Source organism: Talpa europaea (genome assembly GCF_964194135.1).
Source record: "Talpa europaea genome assembly, chromosome: 8".
NCBI lineage: Eukaryota > Metazoa > Chordata > Mammalia > Eulipotyphla > Talpidae > Talpa > Talpa europaea.
In genome coordinates this window covers 84,832,472-84,853,192 of record NC_140075.1, presented here as the reverse complement: position 1 = coordinate 84,853,192, position 20,721 = coordinate 84,832,472, and the positions used below count along the sequence as shown (strand labels likewise).

The 20,721-nt window shown below is 37.8% G+C and overlaps 1 protein-coding gene across 2 annotated transcripts; it reads left to right on the top strand.

The window, feature by feature from the left end:
- Positions 1-2,324: 2,324 nt before the first annotated feature.
- On the top strand, positions 2,325-15,765 carry CNIH1 (cornichon family member 1; the record flags this gene model as incomplete). Of its 2 annotated transcripts, XM_084240646.1 has the most annotated exons (6): positions 2,398-2,478; positions 7,121-7,189; positions 7,434-7,481; positions 11,057-11,169; positions 13,504-13,647; positions 15,738-15,765. In XM_084240646.1, 6 exons carry the CDS (start codon positions 2,398-2,400, stop codon positions 15,763-15,765), a joined length of 483 nt encoding a protein of 160 aa, XP_084096772.1. The 2 variants fall into 2 exon arrangements, with proteins under 2 accessions (XP_084096771.1, XP_084096772.1); XM_084240645.1 differs by lacking the exon at positions 7,434-7,481 and having other exon boundaries at positions 2,325-2,478.
- Between the last annotated feature and the right edge of the window lie 4,956 nt (positions 15,766-20,721).

Sequence of the window (20,721 nt, the reverse complement as noted above, 5' to 3'; positions counted from 1 at the left end):
CAGTAAATCTTTGTTGAAATACCTGTGTGCTACCTAAGGATGAAATGGGGGGACTTGGCTTTTATGTAACAGCACAAACATGGTTTTGGGCAGACAAAATTCTGTTATGAATTCCCTCCACCTCTTCACAGGCTAAATGCATGTTGCCCCTTCTAGGACAAAGGGTGGGTCTTTGGGAGAAAGTTCCATTTTGTGAGAATAGGTTCTAGACATAGTGACCAGCCAAGGAAAAGCTGCATTTCAAGTGAAGCTAGAAAATAGCTTGTGAGCAAAAGATAGGACCTGGAGGTTTATGGTTATGAACTATCACTTCCTAAGATGTAGTCTGAATTCATTCATTAGGAGGGGCCTGGCTCTCATGGTTTGACTTGAACAATTCCCTGTAATCTCTGTTTCTCCTAAGCCCAGGAAATTGTATCTGCCTCTCATTCGATTGTGAGTCCTTCTGGACAAATTTGCCCGGTGTTGTTCAATTGTATCTCCTTATCCATGGGTGATACAGTCTAAGACCTGCAGTGGACAGTACTGAATCTTATATTTACTATGTCCATACTGTGTTTTTCCCTATACATACATATCTATGATAAAGTTAATTTATGAATTAGGCAAGTAAGAGATTAATAATAAATAATAAAACAGGACAATTATAACAATATACTGTGATAAAAGTTGTGTGAATCTGGTCTCATCACTAAATATCTTATTGCATCTATTACTTGTAGTCATGGTTGACCTCTGGTAATGGAGAAAGCAAAACTGCGGCCAAGGGGGGATGACCATATTTTCCTATGCTTCTGTGGCCTGTAGTACAGAATCAGTCTTCTCTGATGCCTTTCTTTCTCTCCCTACTACAATCAAATTCTGCTGAGCTTCTCTTCCAAAATATCAAATATGTTTACTCTGTTCTTTCCCAGCTTTTATTGCTGGTCAAGGAGGTCAGTGGGGCTAAAACATAGCCTATGCTATGTTAATATGTTTTAACATATTCTGTGCTTTGGTGTGAACTCTGGAGAGTGTACCTTTGTAATTTGCATAAAGCTGTCACATAATTCTGGTGGTATAGAACTGGACTGTCTAATGCTATAGTCAGTAGCCACGTGTGGCTATTTAAATTTTAATCAATTAAAATTATGTAAACTTTAAAGGTCAAGCCTCAGTGATACTAGTCACATGGCCAGTGTCCAAGACTTCTGCACTGAACAGAGCAGATGAAGAGAATTTCCACCACTGCATAAAATTCTGGGGAGCACTGGAGAGACTCTGCCTCTAAACATTCTCTCTCCAGTTGCTTGTGTGAGCCATCTTTACTACAAATCTAAACATGTCCTTCTCTTACTCAATAGCCTTTAATAATTTCCACTTTCAGCAACAGTGATGAGATAGTAGGTGGTGAATCAGTTTTGTGTTGCAAACAGCATTAAAAATAAAAAAGCAAAAAATAATGGAAAGTACACATCTTTAGTTTTGTTTTGCGAAATCTTTTCTTCCAGTTGTATCTGTGTATCTTTGTCTCCATATTTAGATGTACTTCTCTCTATAATTCAATGTCTATATGTTACACTGAATTGAAATGTAAAAAAAAAAATCTTTCTAGTTGTATGTAGTGAGCAAAAACAGCTTATGGGGTGTGGTGTCAGAGCTCCTTAGCCAGGCTTATAAATAAGATCCTCTCTGACCTGAGCCCTTGCGAAGCCCTTTCTAACTCTCGGCACTGTCTCCCGCTATGTTCTACTAACTTAGAGCTGCTGGGAGTTTCACTTTAAGACATTAAGCTGTTTCCCCACCCCCCCTTTCATCTTTATGCCTTTGCTCATGCTGAATCCTCCTCCTGGACTGCTGATTCTACTTTCTTTTTGCCTGGACAATTTCTATTCATCATGCAAGCCTCAGTTTAGGAAACATTTTCTGCAGAATCCTAAGGAACGCTCCAGTGCGAAACGGGTGCCCTTCTCTGACCTTTACTAACATGGCACAGACATCCGCTAACAGGGTTACAGCACTGCAGTGATTTATTTATTTAATGTTTATTTCCGACCCTATACTAAGTTCTCTCATTGCAAGTACTACTTTAGTCATTTTTGCATGTCGAAGGGGAAGCCCAATACCTGGGCCATACGAAGCACTCTTTCAGTAAGGACAAACAGGAGGGAAGGAAAAATCAATCCATCAGCAGCGCAGACAAAGTCAGAGCAACGCACATGCCGGCCACGAGAGGGCGCCCGCGCCCCCGAGCTAGTGCGCAGGCGCGCTGGGAGCTGGGGCGCCGCGGCGGCGGCAGCGGCAGCGGCAGCGGCGGCGGTCGTGGCTGTGGCCGGGGGAAGTGAATGGTTTTACCCAGAGGGCCGTGCGCCGCCTTTCTCCGCCGGCCCGGGCGCCGCTCCCCGCTCCTCCCCGGCCATGGCGTTCACGTTCGCGGCCTTCTGCTACATGCTGGCGCTGCTGCTCACCGCCGCGCTCATCTTCTTCGCCATCTGGCACGTGAGTAGCCGGGGCCGGGGAAGGAGGGCGAGGAGGCCGTGCTGCCTCTTCTCGCCCCGGGCCCGCGGTCGGGGCGGCGACGGCCCCCCTGGAGGGCCGCGTCCCGGGGACGGGCCGGGGCGGCGCGGGCCGCGCGGCGGGGGGTCTGCGCGGCCTCCGTGCGCGGGGCGCGGGCTGCGGGGCCCCGGGGAGCCGAGGCGTGCGCTGGCCGGATGGATGCACCCGCCGGGTCCCGGCGCAGGCCGCTCGCGCCGCCACTCCTCCCCCGCTGGGTGGGGCCGCCGCCGTCCTGGCGCGCCCCGCGGACTGCGCTCCGCTGGCGGGGCCCCCAGCCCGCTCCGCCCCCCGCCCGCCGCCGCACATCCTCCTAGAGGGTGTCCCGGCGCACATCCCCCCGGAGGGCGTCCCGGCGCACATCCTCCTAGAGGGTGTCCCGTTGCACATCCCCCCGGAGGGCGTCCCGGCCCACATCCCCCTGGAGGGTGTCCCCAACGCACATCCTTCTAGAGGGTGTCCCGGCGCACATCCCCCTGGAGGGTGTCCCCGACGCACATCCTCCTAGAGGGCGTCCCGCGCACCCCCCCCAGGGCGTCCCTGCGCACATCCTCCTAGAGGGTGTCCCGGCGCACACCCCCCTGGAGGGTGTCCCGGCGCACACCCCCTGGAGGGTGTGCTGGCGCACATCCCCCTGGGGGGTCTCAGAGCGCAGAGGGTAATGCTGCATGCCGAGCGGGAAGGACGTTTTCCCAATTATTATTTAATACAAATTGCCTTTCTTTTCGGTGTCTGCAGGACTATAGCCAAAATGAGATAGTCATAATCTTCTTTAGATGAATTTTCAACTCTACTTGTTGGAGGATCTTCAAGTGGACTCTCCTCTCCTCTCCCCCCCCCCCTTTTGATTCTTGTTTCCTGCTGAACTTTGATGTAGATTGATTACTTTGTTGACTCCATCTTCGAACTTTCCCCTTAAATCTTTGCCAGTTTCTCGAGAGACTTATCTTCCTGACCACCTCCGTATTCTGGGTAGCTTGTTGTAGATGTATTTTAAATTTGACTTTGAAAATGCTCAGAAATCTTAAGATTCTCCAGGGCAGCTTTTTTTTTTCCTTTTACTCACATCATGCTGCAGGATAGAAGCACTCCTCATTGATCCCTGTAAGGAACAAGTAAGTTACCTATGACGTAGTTCTGGAAGAGATTGTAAGGGTTTTAAGGATTCCTGTTTCTCTAGCACAGCATTAGAAACATCGAGAGCCTTCTGGAAATACTCCTTCATTAACAGTGTATCTCATATTTGCTTCTGCCATCCCCATATTTTAGTACATTCTGGATATTGGTCTTAAGGGAATGATTGGTCATGTTCACTCTGATGTACATTTCATTCAGGTTTCATCATACCCATAACAAGGATTTATCATGGAACATACGGGTAGGGGGCAGAGAGATTTAAATAGAAGCAATGTCTTGTGCAAAAAAAAGTCTCAAAAGAAGAGCCATAACACAAGTCCATTCCCTTTTGCTAAAGACTGTGTTTATAATTATTTTAGAATCCAACTGGGTGTGTGGTGGGGAATGCTTATATAGGTGTTAATTTCATCAGAAGTTCACTTGTCCCTGAACATCCTTGTCTGGAACCAGGAACTCAAGAAGCATTTTATGGGCTCCTGTTTGGTGGAAGAACAAAAAATAAGGTATTTTGGGATGCAAACTAGTCCCCCCTCCCATAAAGTCTCTGATGAAACTGAAGTGGGTGGTTCCCTTCCATCTTTAGATTTGTATTTAAGTCACTTCCTGTGTGAGGATTGCTCTTTGTTTTCTGGCATCATGAGCATTCTTAGAAGAAAGCTTGAGATTGCCTTTTTATGATTTGAATTACATTGTGTTTGGCTTAAGGAAAACCTGAATTGCACTTAAAAATAAAATTGGTAGTTTAGTTTCAGCTTTGAAATGGAGGTGTCCAGGTGAAGTGGATAATTGTGAAGTCTATTGTAGAATTTAAAAACCATATAGTTTTCATTTTATTGTCTTAGGTTTAAGTATGTCAGAAGACTCATTAGAGATTTTGTGTATAAATTTCAGAAATCCTGTTGACATTGTTCTTTGTTGTGGAGGTTGCTTCCTATGCTGATGGTTACATCTGTCAGCTTAATCCTGATTCATGTGATTGATGATCTGTGGAGAACAGAGTTGGCAGAGTTGGAAGTGTTGATTTGTTTAAAAGCTAAAAATGTTAAAATTATTCTCTAAAATCATGCATCAAATTTGAAGGTGTTCTGAATTGCGTAGGTTGGTATCTTTAGGAATTAATGTTTTATTGTTTTTACATTTTTGTGGAAAATTTGAACATCTTCTAAATGAACACTGCAAAAGATTTAAAAACCATTGCTTTAAGACTCTTTTCAGAGGGTTTTGAAAAAACTAGCTTATTAGCTCAGACAGAAACCCATTTAATGAGATTAAAAGATCCCTTGAAATCACCTGAAGAAAATTTTAGTTTCAAAACATGTTTTGTACTCTGCTGTTAAACTGGGTCTTTTCATAGGCAAGTAATTACTGCATTTGTGATCCCTGTCAACTCTGTTACTAAAATGCATTGGGAATATATCACAGATTATGTCAGATAACTGACAAATAATATCCATAGATGATCAGAAATTAACGTCCTCTGATTGCATATTTATGTTTTTAACATTTTTGTAGCCATCATTAGCAAAGGAAAATGACTTCTAGTCAGTTCCATACTTCTTAAAAAATTTACATACATATTTTACATCATTGTTCATTTTTGTACAATGTATGCTCGTATGCTTTCTCCTTTTAGGTGTAGCTCCTGTAAAATTCTCACCACCAATTCACCTGTGAACCATCACCATAGTCCCTTGTGTTCATCTCTCCCCTGTTTTGATCCCTCTTCCTCCCCTGCCCTAGCATACTTGTTTTATATGCTTTAGTCTATTTATTCCTTCTTTTTTCTTCCCTCTGTACCGTTCGATAAATATTGATGGAACATTTAACTCAGTGCCTGGCACTATTTTAGATATAATAATGAACACAGCAAAAAAATCTTTGCACTCATGGAATTTATATTTTGAATGTTTAATTATTTACTTTCTATTCTTATTTTGAGGTTTTTTTTTGGGGGGGAGGAGTGGATTGGTGAGCTTTATAAAATACTAGATATTAAAGAAAATCTTTTTATGAAGATTTTTCCTTTAACATGAAATAAACCAGTACACTAAAAGCTAGAAATATGTAACTCCATTGATGACTAGTAATACTGAATAACACTGGCTCACATATACAGATACTATTCTTAACCCACCAGAGGAAGCATGGGTTAAATTCTCTGTCCCCTAGTTGACCAGTGGCAGCAAATAAAATAGCTCGTCCTCAGACTTGTTACCTCTAGCGTCTTACTTGGACACCTCTGTATGTTGATACCATGAAGTGGTAGATCCCCATGATTTGATTTTTAGTACATTTAGATTTTGAAATTGTGTTTTGTGACCCTAAATGTTAAAACCATGTTTCTCTAGTGTGTGGGCCAAAACATTCTTGCCTTGGATTTCAAGTACATGGGATCTTTCTTTCCTTACCACATTTGTAACTATCAGTCATTGCACCATGAAACACAGGGCTGTCCCTGGGCTTACCTTGCTCAGTCTTTAGCATGGTGACTGAATGAAATAACACACTTGAAATCTGGCTAGGTCCCAAAAGGAGGTCAGATTGATCACTTTTATGGTGGCCCTGAGCAGGGCTGCTCTTGCCTGTATGGCACCTATGGGTGAATTAGAGCACGATGTCTTTTGTGGTAGGAAAATCCTCTCTCCTAACTGGATAATGGCCCCTGGGGTGCAGAACCTGGCTTTCAAGGGTAGAGGGTCCCCGGCCAGGGTGCTTTGCTTGGCAGCAGGAGCACGGGCTAAATTGGGCCCCACCTAGCCTTCTGTCCTTTGCAGAAGCTGCCCTACCTATGTGAAGGGCCTAAGAATGACTTAATGTTCCTCTGTTCTAAGACCATTTCTTGCCATTTCCAAATTCAAGCAGGGCTTTGAAATACCTGTTTGGTATGCAAACAAGAATGAGAGTGCTTCTCTAGTTTCTCACTGAACATTGTAACTAAACAATGCACAAATGATGACAGACACTCACCCTGAGGGGCACACAATCTAGTAGGGGATACAAGTCTTACATAAACATGCTGCTCCAGGGTGAGAAGTGCCATACTGGCAACATTGTAAAGCCCTGTGGCATATGGAGGTTAGACAGGTACAGTTTTTTTTACTGCTCAAGGAAAGTGGGGAAGCCTACAGAGAGGAGTTGGTATAGGGACAGGGTTTTTAGGGATCAAGAGTAGTTTGGGTAAATAGTTGTGGGTGGGGGAAAGGGTAGAGAAAAATAACTTGAAGTAGAGGTATTGAAAAATTGGAAATGAAAGTATCACAGTGATATCAGATCATTTTAGTAATAGTAAATCTGATCCTAGCACATCTTTAGGCCACTGTAAATTGGTACATGAAATGTTGGTATAGTTTTGCTTTTGTTAACTTTATTCAATTATTGTTTGGTGATGGGACTGATTTCTTTCTGCTCTTTATTCAAGTGAGAAGTCCTAACTGTTTTAATTTTATTTTAGATTATAGCATTTGATGAGCTGAAGACTGATTACAAGAATCCTATAGACCAGTGTAATACCCTGAATCCTGTAAGTTACAATATAGGATTTTGCTTTAGATTTTTCAATTTTTTTGCTTTTAACTTGATATAATTTGAAAGTGGCCAGTATTCTCAGTAGCATGATATGTTTTATATGAAGTAGGCAGGATTTTTTAAAAAATGCTCTTTTTCCTATCATGCTTGACTATTCTGACTATTATTAATCTGCTGGTGATCTTGTCAGCTGTCATACTAACATTCTTTCAATCTGCTTTTTACATTGTCGGCCAAAGACAGTTGAAAAGGTCAAAAAGATTAAAAGAGTCAAAATTGCATTAAAGGTGTGTACTGCTTTTTAGTTTAATGTTTTAATGCTACATTCATTTTATGGGGAGGGTTAGGGCATTTGTTCTTGTAATGTTCTGTTCAGTGTGCTTGTTCATATGCCTGTTGAGGTTTATGATTTTGTGAAATTTCATATTTTATGCAAATGTTTGCTTGCTGGCCCAGTCAAGTAGGGAAAGCTGTTAAATGCTTATGCATTTCTAAAAAATGTCATAGCCATAGGCACTTCTATATTAAATTATTTGGTGCAGTGTTTGAAAGTTGGTTAACATAAAATGAATTTAATAGCTGATGAGATTATTACAGTGTTGTGACTTAACTGTGAGATAGTATGCAAGTGGTTTTTGTTCATATCTGATTTTATCTTTGATTATGCCTGTTCTGGAATTAATTTATTCTTTCAGTTGATGTTTATTCAGGGCCTTTTATGTGGATAGCTCTCTTAGACTGAAATATTACAATAATGCTATAATACTTGAACTCATGCTGCCAGAATTTTGTAGATAGAAATTTGTATGCAACTTATCTACATAGTTATTTCTAATAACTATTCACTTTAAATTTCTAAAACAGACCTGTCTTTTTGGAAGTTCTGAGCTGTGAAGGATTTAGTTGTAATGTGGCTCCATTGTATTTAGGGTTTTTTAAAATATATGTTTAACTTCATTTTGTTCAATCATTTAGGAAGATTATCTTTTAGCCTGTTGATTGGTTAGAAACTGAAAGGTTGCCAAAAAAAAACCCAAAAACCAGCTGTGGGTAAATATTCAAGAAATAGGATATAATAATTCTTTAAAAATAATTTTGTATAAAGTGATAATGCATTAGCATGCTGCAGGGATTTTATGTAGAAAAGGGTCTGTAGAGTTAGTTTGTTGCTTTATCATTGTTTCCTAGATAAATATGAGTGGTGGAATAGATTTCTAGTTTGTTTTTAAAGAACTGATACAGTAAGATTTGACTGTAGGAACCTTTAAAAGTGTTAACTTACTAGCTGTTTCTCTCTTATGAAACAAATATAAGCTGAATTTGCCTTTTCATTGGAAGATAGTGTTCACTGTAAAATGTAAGTTTAAACTAATTAATACCAAGAAACCACAGGAATGTCTTCTTTTGGCAGCTACTTATTAATAGTGTTTCTGTCTCTTTTGGCTTCTCATATAATTCAGTGGATGAGGTTAACACTCGTTGACATCAGATGAGGAGTTTCCTGGGTGCCAGGCTCCATGTTAAACTCTTTACCTGGGTTTTTTCATTCAGTTCTCTTGACAGTCCTCAGAGAGGTGTATTGTTGTTCTCATGGATAGGAGAGCAAACTGAGGGTTAGTGAGGTTAAAGCACTTTATTCAAAGTCACGTAGCTTAGGTCAAGCCAGAATTTGAACCCAGCCGGCCAGTTTTTAAGATCAAGTTCTTGTATTTTCCTAATTTACTACAGATTTAAGAGTAATTTCTATTTAACGTGTAACTTGTCATTTCTGGTTTTTCTTGATGGAAAGAAATTCTCACTTAGAAAAGATAAGTGCCTAGGATATCCTAATGCTGCAATATGTTAGAAGGAAGTTTTTATACAGCAGAAGTTGCGTTATGGATAGGGTGCCGATAATTGGCTTAATAGCTGTGCATCTGACAGTTTTCCCTATTTAAAATTTGTTTTGACAATTCTGCCAAAGTATGGGGGAAGACAAATATTATTTTCTTAAATGTGAACCTTAACTGGAGAATACTATGTGCATGTTTAAATATTATTATTTCAGCCATATTTGCATGAGGTATTTTTTTCTGGATACTAGTTTTTGTATAAACATTGGTTCCTAAATGAAATATTTTCTGTGCTACTTAGGAAATTTCTACTTTAAAGAATGAGGACTGGTTTTTGAGAGATGGATAATAAAAGTTTTTTTTTTTTTTTTTGAGGACAGAGGAGGGGTGTGGCATTTATTTTGTATTAGAGCTGGTAGAGTTGCTGATTATTTCACTCTTACTAAATATTGTTTAAGAGCATTAGGCTCATGCTATCAAGATGACTCTCTCCCCATACCTCAGTCTGTAAGTGTAACATTAAAACTTGGGTGATAATTTATGTTGTTAGATATCAGTTGACTTTTAGAGAACTGAAATGGGTTTACTATATTTTAAAGGGAATCATATATTTTAAATGAATATTATCAATGGCAACTTTAGTGGAACTTTTAATAAGATGCATTCTTTCCTGGTTGTTAGTCATTGAGTTTCAGATTTCCTGCAGACATTTTCTTGTTTAGAGACTGTAGATGTTTCAGCTTGGTCTTAATAAATTCTGACTTAAAGGTTCTTGTTATGTACAAGTTTATATACATATACAGAGTTTATATTTTGCTATTTACTATAGTGCTTAAGTTTATATTAAATATCTGGTTAGTGGTGTAGATTATTGACTTAAATGGTATTTCATTTAAAATAGTATTTATTAAAAACATCACTCTATATCTTTAAATTGGAAATACTAATTTGGGAGCATTTGAAAATGGGCTTGAATATATAGTATAATTACATTATTTCTACAGCTATAGTTTCTCTTCAAAGATGATTTTATGATGCTAAATACATATAGTTTTAATTTGATATGATACAGACATCTGAGAAATAGATTTGCAGCTGTGACTTTGTAGCAAGTTCTTTGGTTAAAACTTACAAGGAAAGATTCTTGTATTTTTATTTAACAAAATCATTAGGCCGAACTCTCTAGAATGAGAAAGGTAATTTAAAATAAAGCTCTGGCTCTTGGTCATTTTATAAAAAGCATTTCCTTGAATAATTTTCCTCATGAAATATCATCAAAATATTGACTGTTTTTGGAGGTCTGAGTTTCTACTAGCCTGCTGTGTCTGTAGCATTTCATTGGAAATCAGGCTTAAAGGAACAGAAAGACATGTAAAAATGGAGATTCCATTTCTATGATTTAGGACTCAGTCTTTTCCCTCCTACATTGCAGAAAGCAATCGTTTGCATCTATGCATATTAGTGTTTTTGCCCCTACCAACTGTGCTCAGATTATTGGCTGTTGGCTTCTCATCAAAAAATTACTCTTGTGGTAATGTGATGTGGTTTGCTAATTATTGTATATGTAGCATTCCTGGTTTCTGTTAAAGGCTTAAAATCAATAGCGGGTAAACTTATAAAGGGAAATTTTATTTTTGTGGGTTTTTAATATCATGTTGCATGTGATTGAATATCTCGTTTTTGTATTTTTATCATTGTTGAATGGTGGGAAAAAAGTATTTTGAGTGTTTAGCAAGAACTATGTGAACCTTCTGGGTGGTAACTTTGTATAATTTAAACTATTACTTAATCTGAGTTTTAAATTTTAAGTTCTATTTTGTAGTGTGAGCTATAGCCTATGGTCAGTTTGCTTGTCCAGCTTTTGGTGAAAAGTTAATGAACATGGAGATAAAACTCAGTAGTTTCTTTTATCTCTGATTCTAAAAAGACAGTGATTGTCATTTTGAAAACTTGGTTGCCACCTACTTTCCAAATTAGCAGTTGACGTAATACCAAGGCATTTTGATAACTGGCTCGTGTTTTTCTTCCAGCTTGTACTTCCAGAGTACCTCATCCATGCTTTCTTCTGTGTCATGTTTCTTTGTGCAGCAGAGTGGCTCACACTGGGTCTCAATATGCCCCTCTTGGCATATCATATTTGGAGGTAATATTTAGATATACTTTTAATACTTTTTTCTAATTAAATTTTAATTATACTACAGTTGATATGGTTATCTTATATGCTAGTTAAAATTAAAACTGAAAATTAGTTGGTATTTATTTTTAAAAATCATGTCAGTGAACAAGAAACTTAATTATCTCTTATGGAGCTATTTTATTATTCATTAAAGGGTTGTTTTTTAAAAAAGTGGTGTGACTTGCAGTAATGTGTGCAGGAATGAAACACACAGCTCATTGAGTGTGTGCCTAAGTAGACACTTGTGTGAAACCACCCCCCGATCATGATATCCAGCAGTTTTAGCTGCTTCCAGGCAAAGATTCCCTTGTGTCCTATCCCAGTCCATTACCTCCACAACTCTTTTTTTTTTTTTAATAGAGGCATGTTTTATTTATTTATTTATTTGTTTGTTTGTTTTGTTTATACATGCACTGGGTATAGTCAGAAGCACGGGAGCGTGAGAGAATTCACCAGAGCCAGAGCGGGGAGCAGAGCAGGCAGAAGGACCGAAGTACACTGCTGAGGGGAGCAGCGGGTGGCAGGAGAGGTCTGTGCGCCATGTGGGACCCTCCTCCGGTGGCCGGGGAGCAGCCGGGGATTGAACCGGCGCCGCAGAGGCCGCGGGCAGCTTCGCAACCCAGCGCTCAACCGCTGCGCCACGGGGGAGGCCCTACCTCCACAACTCTTAATGAGAGCCACTGACCTCTGTTAACTTAGATTCATATTGCCTGCCTTTGAAATTTGCATCGATATGTACATGTTAGAATAGCTAAAATTAAAAAGACTGACATTACCAAGTGCTAACAGGATGTAAAGGCAACTGACTCTTACACTGAGAGTGTAAATCTAATGGCCAGTTAGAAAACTATTTGGTGATTTCTTAGAATGTTAAAAATACTTCCCATCCCCTCGCCCTGTAGAGTGTAGCTATTCCAGTCCTAAGACTTTATGAAGACTTATGCAAGGATTTCATAACACCTTATTTACAGTTCAAAAGTGGAAATGAAACCAAATACACAACAAATGAATAAAAAGTAATAGAAAAAATAATTCAGTGTTAAAAAGGGACAGATTAATATAAAACATAGATGATCTCACAATTAATATGCTGAGTGAAAGAAATTAGAGAGTAGTATTGTATTATTCCATTTATATAAAAACCTTAAAAATGGGGGCCTCCCTGGTGGTGCAAGTGATTAAGCACCGCACTATGAAGCAATCCGCAGCCTCTGCAGCATGAGTTTGATCCCCGGCCGGCCAGGGAGAAACCCACATGGTGAGGCTGATCTCTCCTGTTTCGCCTGCTGCTCCCCTCAGCAGTGTATTTCAGTCAATCTGCCTGTTCTGTTCCCCACTCTGTCTCTGGTGGATCCTCTCACCCCATCCCCCCACATCTCTGGCCTGTACCCCAGCTCTTGTATGCATAAATAAATAAATCTTTAAAAAAAAGTATTTTAAAAAACCCTTAAAAATGTAAATTAATAATGAGGGGGGGAAATGTATTAGTGGTTTTCTGGGGCCAAGAGAAGAGGGAGAAATGAACTACCTGTGGGAACAACAAAACTTTTGGCAATGACAGAATTCTATCTATTATGTGTTGGTGGTTTCCCAGTTATATATATCACAACTCATCAAATTATCTGATCTGCATGCAGCTTCTTGTAAATAAATTGTGTAAATAAAGTTGATATTAACTTTAAAAAAATATACAGTGTATGTCTAACTTGTTTCTTCATATTTACTTTATGACTTTAAATTTGGTTGTTTATAAAAGATGTTCATATTTCATAACTTCTAAAAGTTATATAGAATTAGTGTTTTGTTTTAAATGTGTATATCAAAATCTCATTGCCCTCAATTTTAATGAAGTATATACATTATATATAGTGAAGTACTTAAGAACAAAGTGCATTATGTCTGTAACTGATTCTAACATGGTTCTGGAAAAAAAGTACGCATATTTAGAGAAAGAGAAGGGTGAATCAAGTGTGGTAAATGTGATGTGTTCTTGTACCTTTTCTATAAGTCTAAAATTGTGTCAAAATAAAAAACAAAAATCTTATTTCCTTTTCACAGTGATTCCTTTTTTCTTGGGTTTCTCATAGTGTCACGGAAGCCAGATGTAACTTCTTTGGCTTTCCTGTTCTGCTCATTAGGGCCTCTAGCTTTACAATTAAGATGGCAAAAGGAAATAACCCCACCTAGAACTAAAACTACTTCCCTAAGTAGACCATCTCTCCTAGCAAATAGCAAAACCCTCCTTTCTGTCCTGCAGGTTTGCTCCTTTTTCTGAATGCTAATGCACTGCATTTATTACAGGTATATGAGTAGACCCGTGATGAGTGGACCAGGACTCTATGACCCTACGACCATCATGAACGCAGATATTCTAGCATATTGTCAGAAGGAAGGATGGTGCAAATTAGCTTTTTATCTTCTAGCATTTTTTTACTACCTATATGGGTAAGCTTTAAAAATAATTTGAAAATATGGTTTCACTTTGCTGCCAAAAATGTTTGCAGGCATTGCGGTCTTAACATCTTAAAATCCACTTGAATGATTCAGTGTCTTGAGTGTGTAACTGGTGATGGCAGAGTGCACATTCTCACTCGTTGACTGTGAATACTCGAGTGCTTGGTAAACAGCCAATTGGCGTGCAGTCAGAGATAGTATTTGGTCAGGGATTTGGTCAGGGATGCTGCTTCTGAAGTTAACAGGCACATCCGGGCAGTCAAGGACAATCCTCATTCTCCATGGCAAAGAGAGATTATGGTTATCATCATTGGGAGGATAATGCTGGGTGAGTTTGCAGAAATGTTTTGCTTGGCTTCAGCGTCTGTCTTAAGATTGTGTTTACTTTTTTTTTTTTTATATCATTCTTAAACTTTCCGCTCTGTCCTTTTTTCTCTGACTGGCTTGATCTGAATGCAGGCTTACAGTATGGTGTAAGATTGTTACAATCTGTTGATCCGTTCAATCTTACAGGATGGTGCAATTACTGATTTCTCTGCCTTTATATAAGCCATGATACACTTATCATTACTCCTCCAGGTCAGACTCAACCTGGGCACTGTTGACATTTTGTACTCATAGTTCTTTGTTGTGGGGAGCTGTGCTGTGCATTGTGGGATGTGTACCAAGTTGCTGGCCTCTAACCACTAGTTGCCAGTAGCACCCCCTTCCCCAGGTTTAATAACCAAAAATGTTTCTGGACGTTGCCAGATGCCCTGGGACAGATGACAGAATTGGTCCTGTGAACCACTATTCTAAGTAAACTATAGATGTAGTTAAAGTGGCTGCTTATTAAAAAGTGAAAAGGACATTCTCAGGTGTGGAATTAAAATTTCTCTTCAAGCTGTACAAATATACTTTTCTCACCTTCTATTGATACATATTCAACTGGAGAGGGTTTCTACCATATTTTTAAAATATTAATAAAATTAGCTGTACAAGATGAAATGGTTACAATAATTCAGTTTCCATTCTCTTTTCATTACTGGAAAACTTGCTAAGTATTACATGATAGGCTTGTATTCATGTTTTTCTTTATAGTATACACATTTGATTCTAGAAATGGGTGAAGGTATTTTTATGTTTTTAGAAGTTACAGTTTCGATACTGAGTATTCATTAGTGCACCTACAGGTGTTGCTCATATAGGAAACAAAGACAGTGATTAGTTCTGAAAAGTGAAATTCTAATTTCCTGTTTATTTTCATTTTTTTAAGATTTGGTAACATGTCTGAAGCAGTATCGGTATATAGTAGATACTGTAAACATTTGTTAATAAAAGAAAGAAAAATATATGACTTGAATACATGACAGAATTGGAGATGTGCAGTTGTGGTAAATGGTGACACAGGACATGGTGACACAGGACCTTCATTTGTTTTTTTTTAAGTGTCTCTAGAGTTAGCCCACCTCATTGTTTTGTATTTCCATTCAGAGGGAGATGCTTTTGAATCATGCCTTCCCTACATCATTCTTTTAGAGTTGCCCAGGCAACCTAAATCAAATGGTTATCATCTTGGTTTTTTATTTTGCTCATTTGTACTCTTATTTAGCCTTGCTGCTATGGCCTAGGACCTTTCTGTAATGGGAAAGTTCCTTAATTATTCTGATCCTTAAAATAGTGATAATAATGGTACCTACCTCTTAGGATTGCTTGGAGTATCCAGTGAGGTCATGTATATAAAAAAACATAAGAGCCTAGCATGACGTGAGCCCTCCTGAGATGCTCCCTCCTATTATTAGACACAACAGAGCAGTGGCTGTTCCATTTCTGAGCTCTGATTCCCCCATAAAGCTTTCAGCTGTGCTGTTCCACTTGCTAAAATTGGAAGGGAAATAGGGGGCAACTACAATACATGCACTGAGCCAAACCCTACCTTCGGCAGAAGCCTGTAAGTGCAAATTTAAAATCATACTTTGAACTTGTCACTGGCCTTTTCTGTGATGGAGTAATATCACAAAATAAAGTAGACTCAATTTTTTGGTGCTCTTGGTTTTTATAATTGGGAATGTTGGAATTAACAGTCTTTTTCTTCTTTTCAGCATGATCTATGTTTTGGTGAGCTCTTAGAACAACACACTGAAGAATTGGTCCAGTTAAGTGCATGCAAAACGCCACCAAATGAAGGGATTCTATCCAGCAAGATCCTGTTTCCAAGAGTAGCCTATGGAATCTGATCAGTTACTTTAAAAAATGACTCCTTATTTTTTAAATGTTTCCACATTTTTGCTTGTGGAAAGACTGTTTTCATATGTTATACTCAGATAAAGAATTTAAATGGAATTACGTATAAATTAATATAAAATGATTACCTCTGATGTTGACAGGTTTGAACTTGCACTCCTTAAGGAACAGCCATAATCCCTTGAATGATTGCATTAATTATTGACTGTCCTTAGTCCATTGGAAGCTTTTGTTTATAGGAACTAGTAGGGCTTATTTTGGTTTTTTGAAATGCCATCTAATTATAAATTAGCTGTAGATATCAGGTGCTTCTGATGAACTGAAAATATATATCTGACCTGTGGGAAACTTCATGGCTTTCCTCTTCTATCATGTAGATGATTATATATGGATACATTTACAAAAATAAGAAAAGTGGGATTTTTTCCCCTTTGACTTGAATATTATCCCTGTATATTGCATGAATGAGAGATTTCCCATATTTCAATCAGAGTAACATACTTGCTTTAATTCTTAAGCATAAGTGAACATGGTATAAAAATATATGCTGAATTGTGAAGAATGCATTTAAAGCTATTTTAAATGTGTTTTAATTTGTAAGACATTACTTATTAAGATATTGGTTATTATACTTATTGTTCTGATCTGGTGGTAAAGGTATTCTTAAGAATTTGCAAGTACTTTAGATTTTCAAAACTGAGTGAGAGAGAACATTGTTTAACCATCTTGCTGTTCCTTTAGTGCAATATAATAAAACTCTGAAATTAAGACTTATTTTCAGTGCATTGTTTTAAAGATTACAAATAGCTATTTCTTAAAGTTGCTTAATCCATAATAAAGACATATTACTGTCAATTTTTAAAAAAGATAGCAGAGAATCATATTGTGTTTTTTTTTATACCATCCTTGGACCTATTAAGGAAGATTTTAAATGGGTAAGCCCTTCACCCTCTGTTATTTCACAAGATTCATAAATCATAAATATTGATGGCATAGTATCGTTTTTCTTACCAGTTAAAAAAATTATTGGAGCACTTAAAATGTTTATTTTTTTTTTCATTTTTGAAATAGCAAGATTTAAGGTAAAGCAGATTTTAAAGTTAAATAGCTTGTATATTTGTTTGCGTTTTGCTGCTGCTTATAAGGCAGGTAAATTATGGCTTGAATGTTTTCATAAGCATTCTTGTGCTGTATTTGGGGTGAGGCAGTTAAGTCCTTTGAACAAAGGATCAAAGAAAACCAGTATATAGAATACTACATAATGATCAAGGGAGTTTATGGATGTATTTGTGGAAGTTTTACTCTTAAGAACTTAAATGCCATGCTGTTTTATTCTCTACTGCAAACAAAATGCTTCCCTACCTTTGGGAGAGTAGCGTTGCTGTTCTTTATTGGGTAAAGGGGCTGAGTATTGTAGAAGAGGATGAGAACGAGAAGAGTGAGGAGAGTCAAATCATTTAGTGAGAGAAACTTTGAAGATCTTGTATAGCTTGGTGAACACCTCCAATGGTCTGTCTGTCCATCAGTTTATGCAGTAAATTATTTATCAAACACTCGCTAGGCACCAAAAAGTCATGCTCTAAATGGAAGCAATTACTTGGTTTCTAACTAACTTAATCAGTCCTCTTGTTCTTTTTGGTTCACAGGTATTTTTGATCATGAGAGGCCTGGCGAAGTCTTGCTTATTCCTTATAGGCTTCTTGGGACCATAACTTTAATATTCGAATTGTCAAAGTTTTCCTGAACACTTACTGTCTCTAGGCAAATGCCACTTTCCTTTGAAAGTTTAAACAAACATCCCTTTGATAATGTATTCCAGAATATTTCCCAGGATTAGTGCAAGGTTTACTCGTTGCAGTTTGTGTGTAGAAGCTACCATCTTGGGCTTTGAAAATTAGATACGTAGTCCTTAGCTGATTCCTCAGAGATGATTGGCAGTGAGGTTCATCCTTTTCAGTGGTAGGTTATTAGTTTCTAGTCATGTAATTAGAAGAATGAATACTTGGCCTCATAATATCTACATGCCTTTCCCTTTTCCAGTGTTTCATGAAATTAAATTACTTATGAAGAGAAAGCAAAAACAAAATATATTGATTTCATACTATCTTACCCTTTTCCTTGCTCCGAATTTAATTTGTTCCCACAATCTGTTTTAAGGCCCAACCTTGTTATTCCTGCAGATCCAGCTGAGGCACAATTAGCCTGGGCCTGTGATCCTTTCCAGTTTATATCACTGTTCCCTGTACAGCAACAACAGTGTACTTAGGTACTCTTCCCCCTTGTTATAATTATTTTTGATATGTGCTTTGCTTTATCTTTAAGAACTCTCAGAAAATGTTAGTGTAATGCATTGGTTTATAGCTATACCAACAAGTCTTTGTTGCTATGGTTACTACAGATTCTCCCAAATCCCAAATTTTATATAACAAATGGAGTCTCTTTAATAGTTTTTCTATTAAATAATTATACTACATATGCTAATATGTTTCTTTAGTAATAAGGAGCTATAGAAATTTGATTGAATGCCTGCATTTGAATTTTATTAATGATGTTTGGTGATGTTCAGTGTTTGACATTCCCCACTCTATCCATGAGTAGAGGAGAGTTTGGTCCCAGTCTACTGCTGAGTTTGGTCCCAGACAAACTGCTAATTTGCTTGAAATTTGAATTATTTTTCATGGAAAGGAAAAGTGACAGGAAATACCAGACAATCCATTTTGATACGAATTGGTATACTTGAGAAACCACATTACAGTTTGCCACCATACGTACCAGTCAGGTTCTGATACCCAGAAAGTGGTCTTTCACGAAGCATCAGAGTATATGGCAGTTTGTAGTAGGAGTCTCTTTCAAATTCTGTTCTGTATATTTCAGCTTGAGAACCAGTCACACTCATAGCTCTCAGTGCTCTACCCTGCTCTCCCAATCAATATTTTGAAAATGTCAAGTTAATTACATAGAAGGGAAATAGATATGTAGATATACTTTGAAACTATTCTCCTTAGGACAACCCTTTTTTTCTCCATTATTTGTTTATTAATAGCATTCATGGAATATACTGACATTATACAAATAATGACCTCTGTGTATCGCTTACACCCAGCAGGGGGTAGACTGGAATTTTTAGGCATGGCTACTATACTAGTATGATACACTGAACCCATTCAAATCTGTACCTAAAAGTATGCATCCAGCTTAGACCATTTAACACCCAGAAATGTGCATTTCTCAATAATCAGTTGTACAGGAGTTTTGACAGCTCATTTCAAAGGGAAAATAAAAATACTGATAACATGTCTAGTATTGTTCGTAAAATTACTCATAGTCATACTTTTGGAAAACTATCATTAGTCTCAAACATGCTCTTTGCTCCATCCAATCATTGACGTGTGGTCAGGTCAGCAGCTGGAGTCTCTGGTACTAGTAGTATGGCTCAGAATGTGGTGCTGAACTAATACTCCAGGGTGATGCCAAGAGAAAATATGTTTCTGGATCTGTTGAACAGTTTTCTTAGAACAATTTTAATTGGATTACAATTAGGAGCTTTCATGCAAAAATATCAAAGTAAATCTTGCTGCTTGTTTTGCTTAGTTTGGGACAATACTATTGACCATATAAGGTGATTGATCAGTGTTATTGGAGTGAAAGTTTTGTCTTACATTTTATTCATACAAATTGTGAAAGAGAATATCTCAACATACAAAAGTTAATTTTATTGTACAGTTCTTTCTCTAAACATTTAAATTTCTTTCGTCACCATGTTCATGTATTCTGGAGAAGAAAAATATCTAAAATACTAGGTTGATGACTAAGGTGGGCACTAAAACTAAGAGAAAAAAAATGTAGTTGCTGTGCTTATGGTTTGCTGAAATTGAGTTTACTTTAATGGTGCTGTAACATACTGTCCAAAGGAAATGTCCTTCAGTAGTCCTAACTTTTTTGAGCTTGCTTGATTTATTTTGCTTTTGTTTATTTAATAAAAACCATCTGATGTGTCCTTGTGTAGTTTATGGATAACAAAGTGTGTTGATTGAATTTCAGCAATTAACTGGCTTAGTTCAGGTCCTATCACTAGAACCCTAGATTGTGTCTCTTCTTCCCTAACCCCATTGTTACGAGGGCTTTCCCACAAGTCAGGCAGAGAAAATACTTGCTCAAGAATGATGCAATTAAGTGTTATTTAACTTAACTGGACAATTTCAGCAGTGACATCCCATGTTTCTCTGTTATGGAGTAATCGATGTCTTTCCTTATGCTTGGTATGGAAGTAGTTTAGACAAGCAATTTTAAATGTGGAAGAGTTTACTAACATTTGCAGTGGAAACTGAGATGCACACACTTTTTAAAGGATTTTATTAATCCATAGCAATATTTTCCCTCCATTTTCTCTAGTATTCATGAATAAGCTATATATTTATATTGGGAGAATGTTAAAGATTTGGTAATGTTAATTGCAGTGCCTCCTAAAGTTTGATAGTATATTGTGATTTAAAATTTTATCTGGTTGTAATACCAACATGAGGAAGTTGACTTTCTGCAACTAATACTTTAAAAAACCACTTTTTTTGCTATAACTTTTGGTATTGTCTTAGTTTAAGGGATTCAGATACTGGTGTGAGATGTTCTCCCATCTTTCCTATTTTTTTCTGAAATCATTAAGTTCAAGAAGCAATGTATATGTGAAGATATTAAAATACTGATTGTATATTAGAGTACCTACAGGCTTTCTGAAGTTCCCAAACAATACTTGTGATTGTTTTACAGTAGTCCCAAATGAAGTTAAAGTAATTCATCAGTAGCAAGAAGAATGTGAAATAAAAAAGAGCTTTGTAATGAAATTAT